The sequence below is a fragment of the Phalacrocorax carbo genome, chromosome 10 (assembly GCF_963921805.1).
Source record: "Phalacrocorax carbo chromosome 10, bPhaCar2.1, whole genome shotgun sequence".
In the NCBI taxonomy this organism is placed as follows: Eukaryota; Metazoa; Chordata; class Aves; order Suliformes; family Phalacrocoracidae; genus Phalacrocorax; species Phalacrocorax carbo.
The window spans coordinates 3,340,632-3,355,934 of record NC_087522.1 but is presented as its reverse complement, the minus strand read 5'-3'; the positions used below and the strand labels follow the sequence as shown (position 1 = coordinate 3,355,934).

The 15,303-nt window shown below is 54.5% G+C and overlaps 1 protein-coding gene across 1 annotated transcript in view; it reads left to right on the top strand.

Moving 5' to 3' along the window:
* Nucleotides 1-2,823: 2,823 nt before the first annotated feature.
* The window catches only part of SLC5A10 (solute carrier family 5 member 10), a 41,059-nt gene continuing 28,579 nt past the window's right edge, over nucleotides 2,824-15,303 (top strand). Inside the window, exons 1-7 of the mRNA XM_064461429.1 lie at nucleotides 2,824-2,994; nucleotides 3,687-3,758; nucleotides 4,626-4,730; nucleotides 5,339-5,398; nucleotides 5,596-5,700; nucleotides 11,352-11,457; nucleotides 13,043-13,123. Coding sequence (XP_064317499.1) covers nucleotides 2,881-2,994; nucleotides 3,687-3,758; nucleotides 4,626-4,730; nucleotides 5,339-5,398; nucleotides 5,596-5,700; nucleotides 11,352-11,457; nucleotides 13,043-13,123 — 643 coding nt within the window. The 5' untranslated portion in view covers nucleotides 2,824-2,880. The remainder of the gene's footprint in view (nucleotides 2,995-3,686; nucleotides 3,759-4,625; nucleotides 4,731-5,338; nucleotides 5,399-5,595; nucleotides 5,701-11,351; nucleotides 11,458-13,042; nucleotides 13,124-15,303) is intronic.

The window sequence follows — 15,303 nt, the reverse complement described above, 5'->3', positions numbered from 1 at the left end:
GGCGGGGGGCAGAGGTTCCAGCTGGTAAAATCCAAATTAGCCCATCACAGATAAACTCTGATTTCAGAGGTTTGTAGCCTGGCCTGAATGTATGGATAAGCTAAAAATGACGGCCGTAGCGCAGAGGGTGAGTTGCTCAGGTCGGGTTTCCCAGCCATCCTTAGGCACGCGTGTGGGGGATGGCCGCCAGCTGCCACGCCGTGGGCGTCCAGCCTCAGAGGCTTGAAGTTCCTGACCTCTTACGGAGAAAATGCTGGTGGGATTAATGAGTGTTAGGGGTGGTTTGGTCTCGTCTCTCTCAATCAGAATGTCCTGCAAACAAATATAAAACTTTCGGCATGTTGAAAACCAGGAGTGAAAATTAGCCTTTGTTGACACCCATTTTTCTCTGCTTGTGACAAACTTCCGAGGGCTTTGGAACATTGATTGGCTTTTAAGGGTAAACCTGGTTTTTTTCCTTCCCTTGACTGTCTTGGCGCACAGCACTGGGAGGGATGGAGGCCTGGACTGTGGCTAGAAGACCTAGATGGTGCTAAAAGATCTACAGTGCTTGATCTTGTTGGCACATTCTGCAGGTGAGATGGTGATTTTATTTAGGCAACTGCACATTTGTGTTTGGATAACGCTGTTATTCATTCTGTGAGCTTGCGTTGTGTAAGATGGTTCTGTTTTGATTTTTGCAGTTCAGTTTGGAGAGGCACATTCTGTCTCTATGAAATGACAAAATCATAGAATCACAGAACGGTTTGGGTTGAAGGGACCTTTAGAGCCCATCCAGTCCAACCCCCCTGCAGTGAGCAGGGACATCTTCAGCTAGATCAGGTCACTCAGAGCCCCGTCCAGCCTGGCCTGGATGTTTGCAGGGGCATCGATCACCTCTCTGGGCAACCTGGGCCGGGGTTTCACCACCCTCAGTGTAAAAAATACCTTATATCCAGTTTAAATCTCCCCTCCTTTAGTTTAAAACCATCACCGCTGGTCCTGTCACAACAGGCCTTGCTAAAGAGGTCGCCCCCACCCTTCCTACAGCCCCCCTTTAAGTACTGAAAGGCTTCAATAAGGTCTCCCCGCAGCCTTCTCCTCCCCAGGCTGACCAACCCCAGCTCTCCCAGCCCGGCCTCGCAGCAGAGGGGCTCCAGCCCCCGGAGCATTTCTGTGCCCCCTCTGGCCCCTCTCCAACAGCCCCATGTCTGTCCCGTGCCGAGGAGCCCCGAGCTGGAGGCGGCGCTGCAGGGGGGTCTCACGGAGCGGGGCAGAGGGGCAGGACCCCCTCCCTCGCCCTGCTGCCCGCCCTGCTGGGGATGCAGCCCAGGGCACGGTTGGAGTTCTGGGCAGCGAGCGCGCATTGCCGGCTCGTGTCCAGCTTTTCATCCTCCAGCACCCCCAAGTCCTTCTCCACAGGGCTGCTCTCCATCCCCCAGCCCGTATGGATACCGGGGGTGGCCCTGGCCCAGGCCCAGGACCTTGCACTTGGCCTTGTTGAACCTCAAGAGGCTCTCCCAGGCCCACCTCCCCAGCTTGCCCAGGACTCTCTGGATGACATCCCGTCCTTCTGGCGTGTGAAATGCAAGGCTGTACCTGGTTGTACTTTAATGACAGCGGGTTATCAAACAGTTCAGTGATGTTAATAGATACACTAGGCTGACATATTAACACTTATATGTACTTTGAATGTGTTAATGCAGGCTAAATTCCAGCTGAGCTCGGGTGCCTTGGCTGTTTCAGAGAGAGGAGAAACACGCTGACCTGTCTCAGTGATGGGCGTATCGGTCGCAGTGTATTTATTGTATTGGTGAAACCTTGTGATACCTGGTTGGAAAGTGTGCTGCTGCTTGAAAATGAGCCGGCGAAGCACTCAGTACAGAAACCGGCATGGTTACTGAATACCCCAAACCATTCAATTCCAGGGTTGTTTCCTGCTGCTGGTTCTGTGTTGGCCTTTGGAGGAAGAGCTTCGTCTTTTCGGTGAGCACTTCTGCTGGCTGGCGTGCCAAGGCTCCACCTCGGATGTTCACGTGATTCCTGTGTTCGGTCATTGCTCCAGCGTGTGAGAACCCCCGGCTTTGCCTAGTTCGGGGCCGTGCGATGACTGTTATTGATTAGGACTCAAGGATTTGGGAAGTCGTGGCCGTGAGACTGGGTCGCTGGTCCTTTGGCTTTTCATAGTATTGGGGTGGTTGAAAGGGAGCAAAGCATGTGTGACTCCACTCGGTTGTTTTTCAAACCCCTTTCATGACAGCATATAACTTCAGAGCTACCTGATCTCTGCGGGCTTTTCCCAGAAGCAAAAATATCAGATCTAAGCTATACTTATAGGTGTTACTCTGGGATCCTTCAAATACAAACAACACTTTAAAAGCCATGCTTTATTCAGCAATTTCGGCAGTAATTAACTAGTCAGAAGATCATGCAAATTCTTTCCTGTCTTAGGAAAGAAAAATATTGGGGTTTGGTGGACAGTCCATAGATGACAAAAGCCTTGGCAGTTTCTTGTCCAGCAATATCTAGGTTTAAGGCACCTCGGCGAGAGCCTGCATCGCAGAAACGCATTCGTTGCAGGAGCGGCTTGGACTGGAGCTTGCGGCTTCGCCAGGATTGGTGAAGAAGCAGCAGAAACCCGTGAGGAAATGGGGATTAAGTAGCCGCTTGTTTGTCAGACACCGAAATGAAGAGGTGCTCGCCTGGACCGTGCTTCCCGAGCGCGGTGGGGAGAGTGAGCGGGGAGGGAGGCAGGGGGCAGCCAGGCTGCCCACCCCAGCGCCTTTGGAAGCGAAGCTCCTGCTGCCGGCTTGTTTAATGATAAATGCCCTCAAGCCGCTGACGGGTTACTGATTCAGCGACTGCGAGGCTTTTGCTGAGGATGAAGAAGGAGGCAGAGGAATGATGGAGGGCAATTCCAGTGCTGCGTCCTTTACCCCCGCACAGCAGTTCAGCATTGCTGATCTCGTCGTCGTAGTCATTTATTTTTCCTTAAACGTTGCAGTGGGAATATGGGTAAGAGTGTTTTCTCTTGTTCCCTTTCTACTTGCTTTTTTTGAATAATCTTCTTTTTCAGGGCTGGCTTTTCTGCGTGGAATAGTTCAAAAGCCTCTATTTTCCCACAGTAGTTTGCACTTGTTATGTATTTTGTGTGTCGTGCTGCATTTGCGCTCTTCTGTTGTACAAACCCTCCGCCTCTTTCATCCCCTATGGAAAGACTCCTATAGCTTGAGAACGAGGTGGAATTAGCCACGGCAGAAACCTCTCCCCTGGCCTCCGGTGTTGGGCATAAGCAGATCTGCTTGTCTATTAAAGGGTGTTGAGACAAATGCCATGCTTAACAGAAAAAAGCCCTCAGCTACCTGCAGTTCCAGACAAAGGCTCTCCAAAGCCATTTATTCTGCCTTGCAGAAAAATTGTAGCCAAAGCTGAGCCCTCTCAGCCAACCTGTCTGCGCGGGATGGAGGTAGGACGAGCACATCCTTCGTGCTTCCCCCTCTTGGGGTGTCTCCTTTGCTATTCGTGGCTCCAGGTGCTCGGGGTGCAGCCACTGTTTCGTGTAATTAAGCTTGAGTTGCAGAGCTCCCATTAATTATCCAGTCTCCTGTCTCTTGGCTTCTTGTCTGGCAGACTTGGTTCTTGGTTTCTTGGTGTCTTGCCTGTGTTTGTAGGGAAGGGTGCTCCATGCTGATCTTTTCTCCTCCCAGTCTTCATGCAGGGTGAACAGGAACACCGTCAGTGGCTACTTCCTTGCTGGCAGAGACATGGCGTGGTGGCCAGTAAGTAGAGACCTCTGTCTCTCCTGTGACACCTGGGCAGCAGGGACATCCAGCACTGTTCCCCCTCCTCTGTGCCCCTGCTTCCCCCACCACTGCCCCACACTTCCCCCCCACTGTACACCTCCTCCTGCCAGGATTTGTGTCCTCCAAGCTGTGCTTCCCTTCTCATTGCACGGAGGGTGCTGGAGCCCACCCAGCTTGTTTTCTTCTGGTGGGTCTCCTTGTGGGCTGCTCTGAACTTGGGGAGGGGTCCTTGGAGGCAGACATCTATCTCCACCGGCCCTGTGTGCTCCTGGTGGCTCCAACACGGCATGGGTGTCCCAAGTTCCCTTTCTCCCTCCTCTTACTTCGGCGTGATCTTGACAAACTGGTTGCAGGTCCTTCCCCGTCTGGCGCTGGCTGCTTGCGCAGGGCCACCGCTGGGCAAGGTGTGTGGCCGCTGTGGCAAATGCAGCAACACGTGGCTCCTCCTCATCCTCCTGAAGACAAGAAAGTCCATCCAAAACCCACTGGGGATGCCCAGATGAGCTGAATGTGTGGGAGTGCTGGTTGCTGGGGCTCACAGCTACCTGGGTTGGAGTCTGTTAAGGGCTTTTCCTGCAAAATACACGCACGTCCCCCATCACACACAGTGTCTCTTTGGCCACGCTTTGCTTTAAGAAGTGGCTGGGAGGTCTGCGCTCTGCTGCTCCTGTTCAGACATTATTTTTGCCTCTTCCTCTTACCGAGTTATCCCCTTGGGGCTGTGGTGCTGGGGAAGCACCAAAGCTGGTCCAGCCGGCATAACTGCTGTGCCGAGCCGCGGGGAGCCGGCGGCCAGGCACCCTGCCTGCGAGCACCCGCAGCACCTCCTCTGCTCCTCTGCAGATCGGCGCCTCTCTCTTCGCCAGCAGCGAAGGCTCGGGGCTCTTCATTGGGCTGGCAGGGACCGGTGCTGCTGGGGGAATCGCTGTCACCGGCTTCGAGTGGAACGTAAGAAACATGTTGTGTTATTAAGAAAATGAGTTTCTGGAGCTGTGTGGCAGCAGATGGCCCATTTCACAGCAGCTTCACGCAATGTCTCGAAAGGCTTGGGAGGAGTTGTGCAGGGGGTAATGAGCGCAACCCTGCTAACTCAGCTTCTCCGTCTCATACCTAGTGCACGTACAGTGAGCTTGGAGTCAACTCAAGCCCACGTGCTCGGGGAAGAGGACATTTCAGTGCAGAGCTTCCTAGTCCAGCTGAATAGGTCACCCATTCCCTGCTTCCCCACCTGTTGTTTCCAAAGTCCTTGGGTTCTGCAGCAAAAATACGGCATTTGGCTTGCTTGGAGCTCAAGGAGTTAGTGGAAACATCTGGTCAGGAGCTGAAGGGCTGGGGGAGGAGGCTCCTGCTGGCTGGCAGGGGTCCGGGGGGTTCTCCACCATGGCCTCGTGTCCCCGCGCCTGCTGTCTGAAGCCATTTGGGGATGTAACTGTGCACTTGAGTGTGAGCCAGGGCTGGTGAGGAGTAATGGATGGGGTCTAGCATTGCAATAGATGTCAAGCTGCAGCAGGATCAGTGATTTTTTCCAGCTGTGTCATGTTCTTCCTTCTCAACAGGCAACTTACGCTCTTCTGGCGCTGGCCTGGGTGTTCGTGCCGGTCTACATCTCGTCTGGGGTACGTAGAGCTGCCCTGAGCCTGCTGCAGGGAGCATGCCCCTGGCCAGGTCCTCTGCTTCCTGGAGTGCTGACACTGTTGTCCTTTGAGACTTCTAAGCCCTGCCCTGGGACCCTTCCCTGTCCCCTTGCCTTCCCTGGGACACCCCAGGAGGAGGGGGCCTGGATGGGGCAGTGACCCCTCTCCCCCTCTGGCAGATTGTCACGATGCCTGAGTATCTCCAGCGAAGGTTTGGAGGGGAGAGGATCCGGATGTACCTCTCTGGCCTGTCACTCCTGCTCTCCATCTTCACTAAAATCTCTGTGAGTAGCTCCCACTCGATTCTGTGACATATCCACGACTGATTTCCAGCAAGCGAAAGGTTATTTTGGGGCTCAAACCTCACGTAGCCAAGTCAGGGGAGAGCAGCTGCTGCAGGATGCTCCAGGAGGGAGCAGGACAGGAGGTGGGAATTTGTGGGCAGATGCCATCTGCAACACCCTGTGCATTTGTAGGCAGATCCAGCAGTGATATTCATGTCTGGGTAGCCCTGACGGACGCGTGGCCGGGTGTCAGGATTCCCAAACTCATGGTGCACTCACCTTGTAGCAGAGGTTGCAGGTGGAATGTGCTTGGAGGCTGAGTTGCATCGTCTGGGATTTTCCTCCATGCTCTGACACCGATGCTTTCCAGCATTCCCCGAGGGACCCAGCAGAGCTGGGAACTGAACTGGGAATGCATTCGTTGCTTTAGGGCACACGGGTTTTCTGAGGAAAGGAAGTCTTGCTGCAGCTATAAGATACCTAAGCACATTATAGAAGGTGCCTAATTTTCAGGGACTTTTCCACAGGGGAGTTTTCACCCCATTTTGGCCTCATACAGTACCCTGTGTGCGGCCCCTGCTCCTGCTGACCGCTTGGTAACCGTGGGAAGAGTTTATCTGAGATAAAATAGCTAAAGAGCCTGTGACACTAGGCCTAGGGCAAGCAGGAGAGAGCCGGGCACAGACAGCCCTGGGGGGCTGGAGGCAGCGAGACAGAGATCAAGGGCAAACAGCTCAGAAACGATCCAGAGGAGAAAACACGGCAGAGGGAGCAATCCTGCAACACCACCTCTGATGGAGCGGCCGGATCTGAGCTGGGGTCTGACGGGGCTTCTGCATTTCACTGGCAGCAAGAAGTGTGCTTTTGCAGGTGACTGGCTGCAAGAAATGTGCTTTGCCTGTGGCCAGCTGCTAGAAAAGTGCTCTTGCAGGTGGTCAGCTGCAAGAAATGTCCTTTTGCATGTGGCTGGCTGCAAGAAGTGGGTGTCTGCAGGGCAGTAGGGCCGGTGCCAGAGTGTGTTTCCCCACGGCGAGGCGCTCAGTGCCTGCCTCTCTGCTTGCCAGCTCCGTGCTTCGCAAACACCAGCTTGGCTGGCTGTAGCATTGCTCCCTGTGCAGCGTTTCTGCCTCCTCGCTGGCGGCTTCGCAGCCCCAGGCCCTGGGCTGAGCTGCAGGGGGATCCTCCAGGTCTCCTTCTGGGGGATGCAGAGGACGGAGCAGCCTGCAAACAGGGCTGCGCACACCCACCAGTGCTTAATGGAAAGGGAGAGGCTGCGCCCGCCTCGCACAGACCCCAGCGCTGCGTGATGTGATGTCCCTGGGTCCAGGAGACCCTGTCTCCCTCCTGTGAGCTTGACCTTGAGTAAGGCACTATGCTTCAGGTTTAAAAGGCAGGTTGCAAGGGAGATGGCAGCCCTTCCCATGTTCCTGCTGATGCAGGGCTTTCAGCGTGGCAGAGGTGATGCTGGTGACCATCGGTGCAGCTGTCACCTGTATTTTCGCTCCCCAAACCATGTCCCGTTATGCTGGAGGGCATTCTTCCCATAAAGCTGATATTCTTTATGCCCTTATCATTTAGGGCGTAGAAAATCCTGTAGCATTTCTCCTGAAATCAGCCTGGTGGTTCCTGGAGCTCCAGTTCAGTTTGCAAGTTTGGGCAGTGACACTTCGATTATTCCCTGATTGTCCTAATGCCGGCTAAGCTGTTGTCACTTATTCCTGTGTGCTGCTCAGGAGACATCTCTCCCCTGCTCCTGATGAAGAGCCAGGAAGAGCTCAAGGGAGACACTGGAGCACCCATGTCTGTGGTGTGGGTCTGCGTGAATCCCTGCTGCCGTTTCAAAGGAAAGGTTGGAAGCTGGGATAGGTATTTCTGGTGGAGCAGTTTGTTCTTGCCGGTCTGAATTTGAAGAAAGAAATCACCGGTAATTGGAGGGCTGGTTCTCTTTGAGTCTCTTTCCAGACTATCACAGACATCCCCTCTTCTCTTACAAGACAGTGCCCTACCATGCCATGGGAATGTCCTTGGTCCCTTGGTTTCCAGCCTCTCCGTGGCTTTGCCCAGAAGGAATGGATGTCCTAACAAGTTCATTCTTAGCTTGGGAGACTGTTGTGGTGTCACCCCTTGCCTAACAGCAGATGAACCTGTAGATGACCTCTACGCAGTGCCTCCTCTCCTGGAATTTACCCTTTGGCGGACCCCAACACTCCAAGTTTCACGGCAGGGTGCAGCAGGGCAGCCCGAAGTCCTGCTGACAGATGGCGTCGCCCCTGGCTAGGAACACGCGAGGAGTTGCACAGGCATCCTAGCCTTGGCGAAGAGCTCCTGGAGACTCCTCTGTACCCTGGGTAACTTGTTCTACTGAGGCTTTGGCTTCACCAATTGTTAAATCCAAGCAGTCTCTAAAGCCAGCTTTCATTGGGAAGGCATTAATGATGTTGGGTAAGAGCGAGTTTCCAAGTGAGGTCACTGGTGGAGGCAGGCATCTCATTGGATTATGAGGCCTGACTTCAAAGGCTTCTGCTCCTTTTTTACAGTTGAAAGGACTTGTTTTATGAATAGGTCATGCCTGGTTTTAATTAGCTTGTTTTTGTATTTGGGATGTCTTATTAACGACTCAGTCACATGCGCTTTTATTTTTTTCCCACCCTAGCAGAATTACCAGGAAGGGAGGTGGAGATACCTCTGCTTCCTCATAGCAAAGGCTTAGATTCATTTGCAGACGACTGCAAAAATGATTAAGCATTGAGAAAGCTAGGAGAAACAGTTATGAAATATCTTGTCCAGGGCTGAGTCTTTGCAGCTGGGCTCTGGGGAAGGGGTTCTGGAGAAGCAGGCAGTCACGGGGGGGCATGACTTTCTGGCAGGTGCTGAGATGACAAGTGATGGATCCCTCCAAAGGACACTGGGGGCTCCAGAAGACACCAGAGATGCTTGTCTGGCACTGTGCTGGGGAGGCTCAAAATATTTGGGGTTCCCACTTCAGGTTGTGTTGGGAGGAGACAGCTGAAGGCCTTTGGTTGGGGCTTTTCTGCATTGTAGTTGAAGCTTGCGCTACATGAATGGCTTAGTTGTCCTCTTGTAGGGTTGCTTGGTTGTCTCTGTGGTATCAAGCTGTGGTTGGATTGCATTTGTGAAGAAAAGGCATCTATTGAAGAGGAACTACTGGGGGAGGGTTTGGTAGGGTTGCCAGTGAATTGGTTCCTCTTCAGCAGGACATTCCAGGGCTTAATTGCCTCTTGCTCCTGGTGAGAGCTCTTCTGGAGACATGGCCAAGCCCAAGTGCAGCTGAGGACACGTAGTACCTCCCTTGGGAGTGCGAGGCATGACTGTGGTGTAAAGCCTGGTCCAGATGTCACGGAACAGTCCCTGAATTAGGATCCTCAAGATCATGGTGTAAGTGCTTTTCTGACTGGTTTGATTTGTGATTAATCAACGTTACGCCTAACAGTGTGTGCTCAGCTGCCAGGGAACGGGCTTTCATGTTGTGCTGAAGCTGGATGTGTGCTCACCTACTGCATTTCCTGGCTGATGGAGCCCTGCTAGGTAGCACGCGCCTTGGTTCCTCCATCGCATCATTCCACCTTCCATCACGCAGTGGCCCCATCTCCATCACACAGTGACAGTCCGCAGCTCCCGCGTGGCAAGCTTGCTGGAGCAGCACCCGGAGGAAGAAGGGCAGACCTGGGGGAAGGAGGTTTGACATGGGAAATAACACCAGTCCTCCATGTTAGTAATCCCAAACGACTGCTCCCGCATGACCGGGCAAGACAGCCCTGCTGTTTGGGGGATGGTTTCTGGGAGGTGTGTGAAGAAAGACGTCAAATTGGAGCTGATGTGTTGGCTGTGGGAAGCTGTCGTGGCTCTGGGCAAGGGTGTGGAGTCAGCTCATCTTGCCTCTTCCTGCCTCTTCTGGCTCCGTTTCCTTCTCCAAACAAGGCTTTTGTGAAGATACCCCAGCTGAGCGCTGGAGATGTCTGGATCTCAGCTGCGGGTGGAGACGTGGTGGTGGCACGAGCACTGACTGCTGCGTCTGGTCCTTTCCTCCCGCAGCATCGCTGCTTTTACTGGAGGAGATGTCCCAGCTCCCTCTGAGTCTCTGCTTTATGTCTCACTCCCATGAGACCATGACCAGACCCCCCTGTGTGAGTCTAGCCCTTCCACAGATGGGAAATGGTGGTCACTTTGGGGCTGTCAATCATCTCGAGGGAGTTTGGCAGCTGAGTGAGCTGCAGGCCTGTGCACGCTGCTCCGGGCAGAGGCACACTCCTGGCGTCCCTGTGGGATATGACGTGGGTGCAGGAGATGCTGGGGCTCGTGGAGGCAGCATATTGGACATGGAGTTGGTCTGTCCTTCCGTGGCCAAGCAGAAACCCCAAGCCTCTTCCCAGGGCTTTGCAATGGGTGCTGCAAAGGTCAAAGGATCTGTTGGAGGATGCATTTGTGCTGGTCCATGCTGGTGTGCAGACCCCATGGCTGCTGCTTCTCGCTTGGGGCCAGAAGCCACTTCTGCCACTTGCCCATGCTTTGGTTTCCCCATCTGTGCAAAACCAGGGGGAGGTATTTTCCCAGAGATGCTCAGCGAAGAAGTGACTTGTCACTGGGGCAAGGCTCAGGAATGGCAGTCCTGGTGGTCTTGCGCTCTGTGCTGGGGCTGCCCACACTGTGGAGTGGCTGTTGAGGTTGAAATGCTGCTGTAACCCCCGGGGAGCAGGGCAGCACGCTGTCCTGCCCCACCAGCTCCCATCTGAGCACCTCTAATGGGCTCCAGCGATGTGGCTCAGAGCTGCCCCATCCATCACTAAAGGCATTGCAGGTACCAGCAAGCCCCTTTAAAGTCCCTGCACCTGGGAGGTCTCCTCCTGCCCCTAGCAGCATTTTTAGTCTGGCTGCTGCCCTCCTGACCGGTCTGACAGTCCGGACCAGACTGTTGAGCTGCAGCTGGGGAGGGGGGAGCTGGTCCTTGGCAGCCTCCTTGCCGGCAGCGCAGGTGCCAGGAGGGTGAATCCTGCCAAGCAGAACGTGAAATACCAGCTACAGCCGCCCCCGTGCATCGGCCCTGCGGGGGCCAGCGGGATGCGGAAACAGCTAGTGTTTTGGTGGAGTGTGGTCCCTGGGTTGGTGGGAGGTGCCCCATCTCCAGGGCTCTGCAGAAAGCGTGGTGAGATGCTGCCTGGAGAGCAGGGCATTGCCATCGGTGAGTGAACTGGAGGTACTCGGGGCAGCAAGGAGGTAGCTTGGGTCAGGGTCTGGTCCTGTAAAGGGCCGAGTGTCTCTAGCTCCCTGCTTTGCTCTCAAAGGTTGTGGCAGCACTAATGCCCCGAGGCATCCTGTTTCTGACCCTTACGTCCCACTGTCTGCATCCAGCTGAGCCCAGTTGCAAATGACAGCTGGAGCTGCTTGCTCTGCTCTTTGGGGGTTGAGGGAAAGCAGCCTGTGACACCCGTCTGCTGCGGTGACACGGCCACCCACGTGGGACCCCGGGCTTCAGCGCTGGCTCTGGGAGGTGTCCCCCGGCCTGTGCAGTGCAATGCCCTTGCTGTACCCATGGTGTTAACCATTTCCCTGCCATGCTGCTCGTACAACAGCCCTTGGGTGCTGTCTAGCCAAGGATGTCGCCTTTCCCAGCTTGTTTCTTCTTCGACACACAGACGGACCTGTACTCGGGGGCCCTCTTCGTGCAAGTCTGCCTGGGCTGGGACCTTTACCTCTCCACCGTCCTCATGCTGGTGGTCACAGGGCTCTACACCGTTGCGGGTAGGTTCCTCAGTGTCTGCTGGCCTCAATCTTTCTTCTTTGGTTGAACCACACCACTTACACTCCTGCTTTTATTTATTTATTTTTCTCCTAGAAGGCCTTTGGGGATTTATACTAATGGGGTTCATATTCCCTGCCTTATCCAGCCAGTATCTGAGCATCCTTCTTGAGCGTCAGATCAGGCAATGACACAATGCATGAATTCTCCTTTGTCATTACAGCTTTTCATTTGTAATAACTCCTCCGTCATGTAGTTAAATGCTTTCTTGTGTGTGTACCTATTTGTAACAGCAATAATCAGGGTTTCTCCTATTACAGGACTATTACTATGGAATTTACAATCTGACAACCCTTTACCCAACTCATTTCCCTCCCACTTGCCCTGCCTGCAATGCACCTTGCTGGCCTCCATCTGCAAAGCTTTCGGGAATATTTCTTGCCCATGCCTCCCAGTCGTGGGACCAGCTATTTATGCGCAGTGTCAATGCATATCGTTCTTTTGTGATCCGGAGGCGATGAAAGTTTGGAGCTGGAGTTGGAAATTGTGGGTTCCTGGCTTGCGGTCCCACTCTCGGACATGGGACTGTGTATCCCTGCCAGCCCTTTTGGTTATTATTTTGGCTGGGATGTTCCCTCCCCTGGTCGTGCCGGTGGAGACACCTGGCAGTAAATTCTCCCTTGCTATCTCATCCCAGCCATCAAAAGGGGAAACAGTTTAAGTATATCCGAAACATGGTGAATTTTGCAAGACTTTGGTTTTAAGCAAACCCCATGTCGGGTTTTTTTCCTGCCCACAAGGCTTGTTGTGAAGTAAGGCGTTTCAGCGTGAGCTCAGGCAGAGGGTGTGATCGCTGTGTCATCCTCATTCTGAGAACATCCCTCCGTATTACAGGGAGGGTGCAGCCCTGAATTCCTGAGATGTGAGCTGGTGCCTGGGGTTGAAATTGGTTCAATTTTTGACCCATTTTCTCTAGTTCCGCTACTTTTTAATGCTTTTGTTGGTGTGCTGAGTAATTGCTTTCTGGCTAGATAAGCAGGTCCTGTGTTTGCAACAGGTCCTGAGGGAGAGCTTGGGATGAAAAGGGAGAAATGCTGCTGGCTGGCTGGCCAAGGGGGACCCCGCTAGGTGTCAGCTGCTGGAAAAATAAAACTGCAGGGCTGGGAGGAGAGCTGAGGGGTGTACGAAGCGGGAGGACTGGTGTGGTGTTAGGGAACTGTGGGATGAATGGTGAGACCAGTGTCCTGAATGTGGTCTGCTTGCTGGGGCTGGCCAGCATCGTCCCAGCTGCGTGGGTTTGTGGGGCTGCATGCCTCCCCTTGTGCCATCCCTCGGCTCCTCTTCACTGCCCCGGGTGGGATAGCAGCCCCTGTGGCTGCTGGCTGCTCCCCCCACCCCATCTGCAAGGGGACCCACCGAGGAGCTGTTCCCCCTTCACGCTTCCACTGCAGCCCCCCATCACCACGGTGTCGGCAGGACCACATCGGTGACAGACATGTCCCTGTGAGCACAGGCAGCTTTATTGGGACTTCATGCCCGAGCCTGAAGCCGGCGGTGCTCCCGATGCTGTGCCTTGCTCTCATGCAGGGGGGCTGGCGGCCGTCATCTACACCGATGCGCTGCAGACGCTCATCATGGTCCTCGGAGCCATCGTGCTGGCAGTGAAAGGTAAGAGCTGGGACAGCACAGATCCCCCTTCCATGGGGACTTCTTGCCCCACTCAGGCGGTCTCAGAAATAAATAAAAAGGCTCAGTCTGAGCAGTTTGATGGCCAAGATGCCCAGCAGGACTTTGGCCCATAGCAATTGCCTAAAGAAAGTCTGTGGTCCCTCTGCGTCCCCTCTGCCACTGTGCTTCCCCTACATGCCATTCCTCTGGGTGGAGATGCCACAAAGCATCCCCCTGGTCTCCGTGTGGGGCTGTCCCCAGTGCCAGTGACCTTCCCGCGGCCGTTGCTGCTCCGCATGTTTGCCTCTAGTCCATGTGCTCTGTGAGACCGATCAAACGTTTGGCAGCAAAGCAGCATTTTGAGTTTTGCTCAGGAAAACTTGCAGCAGTGTCGTGGCGGGGTCTTCAGATAGGATCCCACTGCATGGGGACGTGCACAGCAGAAGGCAGTGCCGGGACAAGGTGCCGCTGCTGGGGATTGCCTGGGGATGCAGAGCGTGGTGCTGTGCCTTCCCCCTGGTTTGAGTGAGCATGGTTCATCACCAGCCATTTTTGAACTCTCAGCACTGTTGTGTCTCTGTACATTTAGCCGCAGAGCACCCTTGTGAGGCTGGGAGCTTTCATCAGCCTTGTTCTGCCATCGGGGCTCTTGGCCTGAAGGAGTAGAAGGCAAAAAGTCAGGTCCCAGCTTCAAAGGCAGGCATTTAGCTACAGAGGAGAATTACCAGAGGCACTCCTGAGATGATTCCCACCATCTCCCAGAGAAGTCTGCTTAGTCAGGCAGGTAGGAAAGGCTTTGACCCAATGCCGCACAGGAGCTCTGCTGCGGAGGTGGGAGCAGCTCCAGACCTGCAGCCAGCTCGGTCCTGCGGCTGCTCCCCTGTGCAAGAGAAGAGCTTGCTGCTGGGCGAGCCCTGCATGCAGAAAGATATATTTACAAAAGCCAAATGAAAGGACAGATACTTCCCAGAGAAGTGACAGCAACACTAACTGCCCCAGCAGAAGCAAGGAGCTGCACCGGGCAGAGGAGCACTTTGCCTGTCCAAGCAGATCTGAGTGGTGGCCACAGCCTTTGCATTAGAAGAGGTGCTTGGACGTTGCTGGTCAGTGTCTGAAGCTGTAGCTGGCCATGGGGCTCTCTGAGGCTTGTCTCTGGTAAGCTTGGCTGGGTGCAGCAATGCAGAGGCAGAGTAGGAAGGCATGTAGCCAAGGCCTGGAAAATCCCCTCTGGTGATGGCAGAGCCCAGCTTTTTTTGGCTTTGCCAACCTGCAAGCGAGGCATGGTGCGTGCAGGGAGGTGAGGGTGCTTGGGAGAGGGACTGATCCAGGGGAGTCAAAAGACAAGCTGCTGGTCACACAGGTTTTTTTTTCTCAGGTCCTGGGAGACCTCAGGACCCGGAGGCTGGTATGCCTCAAGGATGCTCGGTTTTCTCCAGCTCTTGTCAAGCTCATCTATTAAAGGATTCTTTCCATGTTGCACCTTGTTTATATCTTCAGACTGTGACAGCTGCAGTGGTGATGCTAACGCTCGTCCACTGAGCTGCGACCGCTCTGGGTCTGCTCTGCCTGGACCATTGCCTCCTCTGCTGCTGCTGGAGGGACAAAAAAACTTATTGCTTGGCTCTGAGGTTGCATCTCCCGAGGGAGAGCAGGAGGGTTGTGCAAACCCTCTCGTGTGCGATGCTGGGCAGAGCAGTCTCGAGTTGGGAAACAAGCGGGTGCAAACTGAGGGGTTGTAGACAAATCATTTTGCTTAACAGAGAGCTCTGTGGCTGTTTCAGCAGGTGGCAATGACGGCGGTGGCTCTGCTCAGCTCCGGCATCATCGTTAAGAGAGACCGTGCCGTCATGCACCCCTCTTGGCATTCACCATGGGGGTGTTAACCCTGGCGGAGCCTGCGGGCTGCAGCCAGGCATCTGCAGACTGAGCTCCCGCTGCCTTGAGGTTTTTGCCCGCTCTTCTGTTTCAGCAGGCAGAGGTGTCGTGACTTGCCAGCAAACACCTCTGGGAAGGGAGCAGGCCTGCACCCTCGGGCGTGAATCTCTGCTTTCAGTGCTCACCCTCTGCCGCTGGAGAGCCTTTGTTGGTGCCCAACGCCCATGCAAAGCTTGGGAGTAGCCGGTGCCTGGATAAACCAAGCGCTGGAGGGGGGCCAGGGCTTCTTGCACAAGGGCAGGAGG